The 12,185-nt window shown below is 32.7% G+C and overlaps 1 protein-coding gene across 2 annotated transcripts in view; it reads right to left on the bottom strand.

Moving 5' to 3' along the window:
• Positions 1-548: 548 nt before the first annotated feature.
• The window catches only part of Smp_151280.1 (camp-response element binding protein-related), a gene marked incomplete at its 3' end in the record, with an annotated part of 31,931 nt that continues 20,294 nt past the window's right edge, over positions 549-12,185 (bottom strand). Inside the window, exons 7-9 of one of the 2 annotated variants that reach the window (XM_018789714.1) lie at positions 4,671-5,103; positions 4,039-4,222; positions 549-1,080 (exon numbers count right to left, since the gene is read on the bottom strand). In XM_018789714.1, the coding sequence (XP_018655129.1) occupies positions 797-1,080; positions 4,039-4,222; positions 4,671-5,103 (901 nt within the window). The remainder of the gene's footprint in view (positions 1,081-4,038; positions 4,223-4,670; positions 5,104-12,185) is intronic. The other variant, XM_018789715.1, reaches the window with a different exon arrangement.

The raw sequence follows: 12,185 nt of genomic DNA, 5'->3' as shown, positions 1-12,185 counted from the left end.
TAAATCAACCAACCAGAGATTAAAGCAATTACGAAGAAGTGAATAAAAGACTAACAGAGCATGATGTATATGTGCGAAAAGCGTAGCACAACAAAGTTTCTTACACAAAAAAGGGAGAATAATATATGTTAGTAAATAATAATACAAAAGAATTATTACTCCACAAGGTAAATGCAAAAATAAACATATACAAAATCTGACGTCGAAAATATTATTAAGTTGAATATTATTTATTTTTCGGAGAATGAACATGACCGATTTGTTTCAAAAATCCCAATCCAAACAGTGGATTGATAAAAAATTACAATCATATTATGGAGTTAAAAATTCAAAGGGATGAAAGTCATGCTAGTAAATAAGTTTACAAGTACGATTCATGTCATCCATAGAAGTAAATCATAAAAATAAGGAATGAAGAATATAGAAAGTCAGGAGCATATCCAATAAGGTTAAATATACACAGTTGTTTATATATAAACAGAAGAAAAATGAAAACATAAATTACACACATTACACTTAACCATTCACCCAAAAAAATTAAGAAATCACGAGTAAAACGGATCACAAGTGTAACATTATCATGGAGTGTCACATAAGAAAATACTATTAGAACACAGATAAATGAACGTATTAGCACTTGGGTTAAAACTGGACAGTAGTAATTCCTAATGGGAAATGAGAGTATCACATACACAATGAAATGGTTCATAACAAAGTATCACCTTCAAGAAACGGTGACATGAACCACCTCGTGAAAGATGAAAAGTTGTAGTAGTAAATTTCATTAGATGATACTTTAAGATAATTCTATCACAGGTGGCCAAGTTACATGAAAAGAGCTTTTGGATTCATTGAATTTCGAATAGTATTTAGAATCTGTTGAGTTGGGTAACAGAGTGAGCATTAAATCTCTTTCGATGTCGTCAAAAAGCTGAAGTTCTGTTATGGGTAGATCATCGTTTCGACCACAAATTTGATGTTTGGATGAGGTCGGATTTCCGAATAAATAAGACCAAAAAGAATTTGCAGGACCACAATCTTCCAACTCACTTGCTTCCCCAAGAAGTCTCGAACGCTGGACTGAAAGTTAATGAAAAGCAACACAATATAACTAATATCATATAATAAACTCGAATACTTACATTTGTTATACAGAAGATATAACTTCTGGATGATCAACTATTTGAATATCAAAGATAGACGGTCAGAACAAAATAATAAAGAATTGTACAACACAAAAATGAACTTCATGATAATCGGAAGACAAAAATAAATGTAATGACTTGAAGTACGTAACTTCCATATAGAAGATCAAAGTAATTCAATTTGTGTGACAAAATTACTTACTAATGAGTTATTTAATCTCCTAAATTTGACGAAACGTATGACATCGATGTACAAGATGATTTCAGCATATACCAATTCGTAATCTTTGTAACAAATGGTATAATCAGAAGTGTTTGGAGGCCTTACATTTGACTCCAGTTGGATCGATTCTGATTGCTATTGAGATATACATGTCGCCAACCCTACTATATAATTATTGACCTAACTCGCGTTAGTGAATAACGGAATTAAATACGTCAAATACGAAGATGGATTTTTGAATGCATTTGAGGGACAAAGAGTATGAAAAAGAGAGCGAAGCGAAATGACGTGCAACGGAGAAGACGTGTGAGCCGACTCGATTTAATCAAGCGTTAATCGATATAGTCAAGTAAAAATAAGCTACAGACACGTGATGAATAGGAGAATAAGTGCAAATACAAACACTCATATAAAAACAGTCAAGGTTGATACGTGAATAATTAACAAGGTCAAAACGCGACTGAAGAAGAATGGATAAATTGGCCTGTCCAGAAGCTAGGATAAGCTATGTGGGCTTAACATAGTAATAGACACAACAAGTGTCTCTTAGCTTGCTTAAATTATGACGTGAATATTGAGCATAGAAAAAGGTCAAATCATATACGAACAGTATGTATTACCAGCTGAAGAAATCAATAAAATTTGGTGTTCAATACAACAGATATCAACAAACAGAGGCTAAAATGTTAAGGAATCTTATAAAGTGATGGTCAAACAAATTTTAGTATTTGAAGATATATATATATATATATATATATAAGATTTTGAAAACAATTACAGAATGTGCTGGGACGGCTTTTGTGAAGCATGATGGAGCCTCCGGAGGCCCCAAAGGAGACGAAGAGTTTCTACCCAATCAGAACCTGATGGAACTTTCTAGAATATTACCATGGCATGCTTCGATCGGACAGTAGCGTAACTTGCTACCTTGAGGATTGGCTGAATTATAATAATGTTATAGCCAACGCTAAGAATGATAAATACACACATCTTTCTGTATATTTTTGTTTCTTACTCAACAATCACTTCTCCTGCTTCTGATTTGTGATTGTGGGGGGGGTTATACATTTGAGTAACGTTAATTGTATATCGTATTCAGCGTTAATCAAGTAGTGAAAGTAACAGAATGCACAGCAATTTATAGGCAGAATCAGGCCGATATAAAATAAGGGGATATTTAAAAAGATATGACTAATAAACTCTTTTGGTAGAACATTGGTGAAAGAAAAGGTAGTGATATGATGAATGTAAAATGTACAGTAAGTAATATGATTTTCAATACACCACAGTGGACAAAAAATACACTACAAGTCATAAATTTTGTAAAAAGGTTAGCGTTGTTGTTAGTAGTTTACGAAAAGCAAGCACTGAAAGGATGTCATGACTACAGTATGTGGTTTAGAATTAAAAAGGTGATCTCTGCTTTTTCTAAGCACTCAGATACAGTCTCGCAAATAACGAAGTATAAATAAAGTATGACCTGTGTAAATCGCTCTATAAAACCAATTGAAACAGTGAACAGTCGTAGATAATCCAACCGCTGACAACTTATCTTTGATTTTCCGAGTTAGGATTCAGTTACCTTAAAAATTAAGAGAAAGTCTAGGAGCTTTGAAGGCCTATTTAAAAGCTGTATCAAGTTAACGAGTTAAAAATCCCCCAACTAAGTTACAAAAGCAGTACTAAAAACTATATGCATAGGATTTCCAGACAGGTTATCACTAGTTTATTTTTATCAGCTGTGTTATATTCAAAACATTGCTAAATCTAGGTATTTTTCACTTAAATATTCTTGTCATTAGTTAAGTGAACAAACTAAGATTATGCATTCAATGAATTCTTGAAGTGAAATTAAAAACTGGATAGTATTGGTACATAGGTGACCCATTTAGCCACAGTGATCCGAATCTCCTTTTAACAACTGGAAAAATTGGAAGTAAAATGATTTGATTTCTTAAAAGATTGTGATGCGTGCAACAGTTTAAAACTACAAACACTTTTATACAAGTCTACTTTTATCTAACCAGATAAAAAAACTAGTAAGCGAATGTATCGTTTTTAATCCCGCTAATTTTTAACTCTTCGACAAATCTGTCTGGACGCTTGAATCAGTTATCTGAGCTCTTCTATAACCCCAGGTTAAATCTACACGACAACTTGAAACCGAAGGAGAAAGCACCTCACTCTAAAGTTAGCTTATGTACAGAAAATCAGGGGTATTCATAGCATTTCAGATGGCCTTGGGCTTCTGGAGCCATAGTAAAAAGAGTATCAGGATAAGTAATCATCCAATCAGAATTGTTACACTTGACTCTCCACTTTCCAGATGTTTTTGAGAAACTTCCATTCAACGCCGATTAGACAAAATATTTTTCTCAGCGTTTTTAGGGCTCCTCTGGATATTTTTAAGGAGTTCTTTAGGTCTTCCCAATACCTTTCTTCTTCCACAAATTAAAACTTCAGCTTTGGGTCTACTTGACACATCACATTTTTATATTTAATTGTTCATCTGTATGTATACCTAGTTATCATATTTAATGCATGGATATTGATAAAAGTCAACAATTCACTCCAGGATTTACTTGACATATCAATCCACGTAATACAACTACAAGAAGCTGACTTCAAATGAATACATTTTAACTAAAATAAGAATGAATGGGAACTAACCATGAAATTTCTGAGTAGCTGGAGAAGAATGTTGAGGTAACTGACTGACTAATTTTGATGTTTGTTCTTGTGGTGAATCATGCACCACAGACTGGGCGTCATATGACTTCTTTACATCAAAATTGTCGAAAGAACTATGCTTATACTCATTAAACTGAGGTTGTTTCGAGAACGAGTAACCAATCTAGAATTAGAAAATTATGAAAAGAGCAACAGGCTAATTACATATATAAGCGTACAGTTATTATACTAGTTATAACTTATCATCAAGTTTGTGTTTTTTTTATGAGTATATGGGCTGACCATGCACAAAAATCATTAACAATCATTAAGAATGCACAATGAATTGAAGAGTATTAAAAGATCGATGAAATATACAGAAACTGCCCAAAGTATATTTACCAATCTACGTAAATTCATCTTATATTATGTACTAGTCTGAAAATAACATCCAGAGAATGTCTAATTCATGTAAGTAATACTTACAAACACTAATGTTAATAGAAATGATTTCCCTTATCATTTATCGCTGATCCAAAATTTCAGGGTCTAATAAATCAAATGTAGTTATACAAATATGGTTACACAAAGTCTTTATAAAAAAACTAAGCTATCTGAAGTTGATTTATTACCTGGGATAGTGAACCAGATACCAGACGCTGTGGAACTTGTGATACCCAAAAATTGAAGGAATTTTGAGGACTCAAAGTAAAGCTTAGACCAGAGTTCATTGCACTTTGATTGCCATTTCCCGAAGGTTGCCCAATCCATAAGGCAGCAAAACATAAGGCAAAGACCATCAAACAAGTGGAAGGTGAACCATTACTATAAGTAATTCGAGTCGAAGGATCAACAGAGCCATTGATACTTGTAGTCAAATGATTTGGTTGATTTCCAGTTTTGTTTGAATCAGTGGAGCATGTCGAATTTGAAGTGTTACTGGCTTTGGATTTACTGACAAGTTGCTGTAATAGACGCAATTGACCTAACAAAGAACGATTTGTACTTTCTAAGCCATCCACACGACGTTTTAAATCAGTGTTTTCTTGTGAATAAATACTGACTCTGAAAATAATAAGAATATAATGATTATATATATAATAAAAATACAAATATCTACAATTACAATAATCACAGTGAATGTTATCCAATGTTATGCACCCACCAATGATGGCGACGACGACGGTAAAGATCAGTTCTACCCGAGGCTGCAATCAGTCATAGCGAAGTGCTCAAGAAAGGACCTCACCATCCTGATGGGAGATCTGAACGCTGGACAAGACAGGATATGAGGATATAATTGGACGACATGGACTTTGAATAGAAGCTTGAAGTGCTACTAATTTTCGAAGGGGTTATATAAGCCATTAGATTGTATGAATCGACGAACGGACAGTAGATTTTTAAAAGTCAAAGAAATTAGTGGAAGATAAGCGTTCTATTCAGTGAAAAAAAGAACGGACGATTATACATTTTCTTATAATACGCACATGTTAAATTTTTCCAAAAAAAGATTGGGATAACAGAAACTGACCAATAATTAAATAATGAATTAGGTAGTTGGTTTTAGGATACAATAATCAATCAAGAAATCATACTGTTACTAAGAGAAAAACTTAATTGCTACTAAGTTAGGAAATTAATAAATCTTCGTACCTCAAACAATAAACCGTAAAAAGATAGAGAACTACAGTTTAAATTCGACTTTTAATTAAAATATCTAGTCTGGTTAACACATTATTGGTTGTTATGGATAATAACAAATGTAAAAAGAAAAAAAGTGAAAGAATAGTAATCGGGCTACAGAAACTCAATTATTGATTAGTGTAAATTAAAATGATTAACCTAATTAGGCCAAAGAATATGGTTACTAGTCGATTTATATATACAGTAATAATTATAAAAAGAAAAAATGTGACAAATGATAACAAATGAAATAGACGATGAATTAGTTAGGTTCTTTTCTTGGCTAAAAAAGAAAGAGTTCCAGTAAAAGTGAATTAACAACATGCTAAATAAGATAAAATGCATTTGCTAAACTAAACATAATTGTTAGAAGCATATAAACAAGTGGGTAAAGAATTATAATAATCACTTAATTTAGGAATGTACAATAATATATTGGTATGTAGAATGAATGAATCGACTATCTATAGTAATAATCTTAGAACTTATTTTATTCCCAATTAAACCAATAATAATAAGAAAATAAGACTACACATATCTATTGTCCAGAAATTACTTTTTGTTGGACAATGTATATTGATTAAACACAAAACGAATAAAAAGAACAATAAGACGTAAACAACTAACACACAGGAATTGAGAATTTAATCTAAATTGTTTGAAGGTACAAATACACCTCTTCCTTTCCGTATATATATATATCCTAAGGATCAGGGTGTTATGTATGTTACTGAAATAAAAGGTCAGATCGATACAAGAGAGCATACGAAAGACCACTTAAAAATGTCAAGGACAATCTCAGGATATAATATCAAGTAGACATAAGTAAATGAACATTGACACGGGCGTACAGCTGTGTAACCAGTTAAACTTTTCAATATCACAGACAGAAATATATAATCCCGTTTATTCCTAATAACGGGGAATTCTAAGAAAAACAATATTATGTATAATGACAAAATTCATGTAAATTGATAGATGAAAACTGATGTTAAAAAAAGCTTTCTCAGAACACCTTAATGGGACGGCCGGAAATAATTATCATGTTATCATCTGCTTTAGAATGAAGGCTTAACCATTAGTTTCACAGTACACACTAGCAGGAAAATAAATTGACAATTTCTCCTACTGAGTGGAAGTGCCGTGGCGGTTGTGAAAACTGAAAACTTAATATTTGTTTATACACTTTCGAGTATGGGCTTTGCTTTACTTAGGTTTGAACGATTTGTAGTTTAAAGCCAATGGTACAAAATCATACTTGACATATGATATACATGAAAAAACAGAGCCTTGATATTTTGAGATTGCACACTGAGTTTGTAACACAGTATCCTCAAAACCGTATTATACAGCTGTGTTTCTTAATGTTTGTACTTTGATGTTGAGAAGATACAAATTGTTGATCATTTTAACAAAATTTAACCGTATTATGTTAATTATTACGCTAATAATCACAATTATCAGATATTGATGGAACATAAGCGGACTGATAACAAAACAAACGGGTTTACTTTTTATCAAGTATTTTTGTTTATTTAATTGTGTATAAAATGATTTGTAAACAACAAATGGTACATTAGGAAATAATATGACTGACATTTATTGCACGGTTATTGTGACTTGAAAAATTTAGAAATAAATGATTGATTAACTTTTTGAAAATGTGTGCTCAAGTGTTAGGGAACATTGTTGCGAATGGAACGCTACCAGATACAACGTACTTAAGTACACGTTATCGGTGTCCATGACAACGTTCGAAAGAATACAGTTAGTATTTTGTAAGTTATTGACGTTCATAGTTTGGAAAAGGTGATCGATCGAAGAATATTTACGTTTTATATCACTTTTGGGATATCAGTAACCAACAATTACCATTTTCAAACTAATCACTTCATTATACAAAATGGGATGAAAAATTTTTATTGAAAAAACACAAAACTTACCGTGTGATAAGTGATATTCAAATATTATCCTATCATTTTAAATTTATCTGAGTTCATGAACATGCATGATTGTGATAACTCAGTCAGTTGTTGTCATACACAACGTAGAACTTGGCACATATATGCAATGACTAAAATTCCCATACTTAATCATCACAGTGAGATACTAGAGTAGCACGAGTAGGAGCAGTATTAGCGGCAGTAGAAAAATTAGACACAAAAAATATGATTCGAGAAGAAAGATTTTTCGAATCGAAAGCTTTTTAAAAAACGACTAAGTTTAGAATACTTGTGTCATTGCGAATAGTTCTAAACTATGTCACTCAATGTTTCCAACCATTGTTTACGGTGATCGTGGAGATTCCAACCACGCAGTCTGAGACAACATACACGGATCAGTCCAATTATCTATGACTTGATGAGTTGTCGCGAATTTGTCTAATCATCCGTGGCTTTCATCCAACGTTTTCTTAGACTAGCTGTCATTACCAATCGAGGTAGGTGGTGATTGAAGATGAGCAATGAATATCCCAATCACACTAACTGATTTACGTTAGTAACCTCACCAATCAACTTGACATATTTGCCTAGTAACTTGTGTTTTACGACAAAATGATCACTTGGCGATTCCGAAATACACAAGTAACGAGATGAAGGAATTTAGTATGGAATGCTTATAACCTATGAATATGCTTTATTTTGAAAGGACACAAACTAAAACAGAGCGAACCGTTGTACAGTATACTGGTCCTTTGGTTGGCATGCAGACATATTTTTACGCCGCGACAGATGAAAGTTGACAAAAGCCAATCACGAACTCTAATTATGCATTGGATCATTATAGAGGTTAATAACATAGACACCGTATGAGTCAAAATGATTCCTCTGTGGTTGTCATGAAAGCAGTTTATTCCTTTCTTATAAACTGGAACGATCAGCAACCGCAACTAGTTAGATAGGGTCACGTTCAGTCCTCAGACTAATTCTTGATGCTTTTAGTCTTACTATTCACCAGCCGAAATCAGCATGATAGGACCTAAAAAAATAATTTTCTAAGTCAATCTATATTGATTGGGTCATTAATATAGGTGAATTCAACCATCACGTCAAGTTAGCAAGCCATAGTCAGGAATTTTACAATATTCATGAAGCTATGATAATGTTGCACAAATTCCGAAAAAGAACACTAAACTATTCACAATTATGAAATATGTTTATTTCAGAAATCTAGTTATGCTGACAACTAATTATCCTAATTTACAATTTGCATAAACAACTACTACTTCAATACTATGTATTATGCATCATTACTTAAGGGCATTTAAGTTATCTAACCTAACAGTAATGTATATAAAATAGCGTTTCTGCTTCTACAAAAATAATGTACAAAACTCACCCATCATTTACAAAAAATAAACATGTTTATTGAAGAGAAAATTATTCACAAAAACTTTATGAAGATGAAAGGTCAGTTTTTAAGGAATGTGTAAAATATTGTTGATAGAAACCATAGTTTATGATCTTATTTAGCATGCAGAAAATTCAATCAATAAAGTAATAATAATCAGCAAACAAAACAACCTTTTATGAATGACACGCAGCTAAAAGGCATAAATTAATTAAACACTTTGTTTTTGGATTTTTTTTCAACGATAAAATCTACATTCAATATGTTGTCATTATTATGGAATATGAAACATAAATAACTAGAGCAGAAAAGAGCAAAATTTATTTAAGAAATTTACTGACAAAGAGAAAGTTTGGTGGTCACATCATCAGAATCCATATATACGAGCTGAAGAGACTGATGAAAATGTAACATAATCTTTGTTAAAAGTATGGTAGGATGCCTTGGACATAATCACCCCTAGGGTGGTAATTTTTATAGAAATTATTAGGAGGGTGTATTCCATTCAAAAGAAAGAAACATACCAGTTTGTAGTCGGTGATTGAGTATGCATATTTACTAGTGAATTATAATGTCGATGTCAGATATCATTCAAATGATTATCAACGTGAAAATAGGATACGTATTTAGATGTTCTGAAAAATGTTTGGATAACGACTAGTTTGATTGTCGTATCTGTTTTGATCATTTTATTACAGGTTCTTTTTCATTCCTGTTCAGAAGCATAATCATATAATTCAATACAATATTCTTAAGAATGTTTACACCACCATTCAATAAGCTCTGATTTTAAGTAATCTCAATATTGATAGCACTTTGCAACTGAAATAACGATACGCTTCGTTTACTGTTTACAAAAATAAATACCACTTATTCTAAAATTAATATAAAGCAATTAGGCCCCTTGATAAATTACGATAATGTTATAAGAAGATGAAGATTATCAAAAACTATGTGATATATAAGCGCAATACATTTCGAACAATCTGATCACACATATACTTGTTAAGAACATTTATATATAAAAATAAAAGGTCAACTAGACTGGAAATGCGGGGTAAGAATAGACAGGGATAATAATGATAAAAAATAATGTGAAAACAATTTTACACCTAATCACTCTGGATAATAAGCATATATTACCAGGGTAGGTTTAAGGAGAGAACAAACTGTTTTTGAATACACAAAGGGGGTTTGAATTGTCGCATGACTAAAGCTTCAATAAACCTCAGTATACGCTCTTTTACACTTTTAAACAACACAAAAAAGGCTGAGTTAAGATCAATCTTATGACCTGTTTCGAACATATGTTTGGCAATAGAGGATGATGGATGTTTATCCTCTACTCTTATTGGGTCATTCGACTGTATTTGTTTTTGCAACCATTCTGGTACATGTTCACCCACCCTAGTTTTCAGATCACGATTGCTTCTCCCTATGTATGTGTGACCACACACACATTTAAATTGGTAAACGCAGTGGGATGTGACACAATCGTCTCATGTCGTCTAGGTTTTGAATGAAGCATAGACCTCGTTCTTTCTTTGATTATGACCTTCGCTGCACAATACGTTTTGTTGATGACAGATTTAAGCCTTTGTTTCAATAAAAGGCTATTTGAATCACCTCTAAATGGTAAGGTGATATAGACAGGCTTCTTCTCTACCAAGGCTACAGTAGGTCTCGCTGTGCCCTGAACTTTCCATCTATTGATAAATTTAGGTGGATAACCATTCCCGATTAATGTCTTGGTTAACAACTTAACATCATCATCAATAGCGTCGTTTGTGCAAATACGACCAAGCCTGTTAAAAAGGCACTTTACCAAACCACGTTTGTATTGCACAGGGCAATAACTATAGTAACTAAAATATTGACCCGTCCACGTCGGTTTTCGAAAAATGGATCGTTTGATTGAGCCATCTTCTCGTCTGCTTAGAAGTACATCTAGGAAGGGAAGTTGGTCGTTCTTCTCCTCTTCGCATGAAAGACTGATATGGTTTTTGATAGTGTTAAATTTATTCAATAAGCAGTTTATATCTTCCTTTCTTTCACAGATTACTAAGATATCGTCCACATATCTCTGATAAAGTGACATGTTTCCGACTACGTCTTCAGACAAATTTTCCACATGTGCCATAAACACATCTGCTAGTAATGGTCCTAACGGACTACCCATAGCAACCCCATCAATCTGGCGACAGTATTCGCCTTCAAAAGTGAACTGAACTTTATCAGTACATAAAAGTAATAAATCTTTAAGAATTTTTAAGGGGATAGGTAATTTAAGGTTGTTTGAAGATATATAGTCACATAAAGTGTCAATAGTCTTTTTTAAAGGTACATTTGTGAATAAGAAATTCACGTCAAATGAGCACATAGTTTTTTCCTTTGATATTAATGTCACCTAAATGATCGACCAATTCAAAAGAATCCTTTAGAGAATACTTACATAAACGTCTTCGAATAGGATCCAATAATTTTGTTAGCCATTTGGCTAGGTTATGTGTGGGTGATCGGCACATTGATAAAATTGGACGTAAAGGAGTATTTACATTATGAATTTTGGGTAGTCCATATAAATGAGGATATTCAGAACCCATAGGTTTTAAGAAATTAAATTCCTCTTTATCAATAATATTCATGTGTAACAATTTTTTCAGGTTTGAATTTACTCTTCCTTCTAGTTTGTTAATACCTCCAAATTCAACATCAAGCATGAATTTACTTTCATCACTGAGGATGGATAACATCTTACCCTTATATTCACATTTATTCATGATAACCACGCCTGATCCTTTATCAGGCTTCAACAAGACAAAATCAGTGTTTGTTCGTAGTTCTTTCAAGGATTTAGTGGATGCCACTATCTCCTCAGGAACGGCTCCAATTCGCATTCCTAAACTGTGATGGGTGCACTGGCCCTTAAAGTTGAATTCAATACCCAGGTAGTTGAATGTCGGAACCTCGAACCGATGCATATGTTTCAGATTCTACGAGAATAATGATGACAATTCTTTAAAATGCAATTACTTTTTCTTCGTGCATGCTATAAAGTTTGTTTGGCAATAAACAGCTTGAGTGTTATCGAAACATTTTATAAATAGATT

This window comes from Schistosoma mansoni, chromosome W (assembly GCF_000237925.1).
Source record: "Schistosoma mansoni strain Puerto Rico chromosome W, complete genome".
Lineage (NCBI taxonomy): Eukaryota > Metazoa > Platyhelminthes > Trematoda > Strigeidida > Schistosomatidae > Schistosoma > Schistosoma mansoni.
Note: the sequence above shows the minus strand (reverse complement) of the source record. Positions and strands in the feature narration are given on the sequence as shown.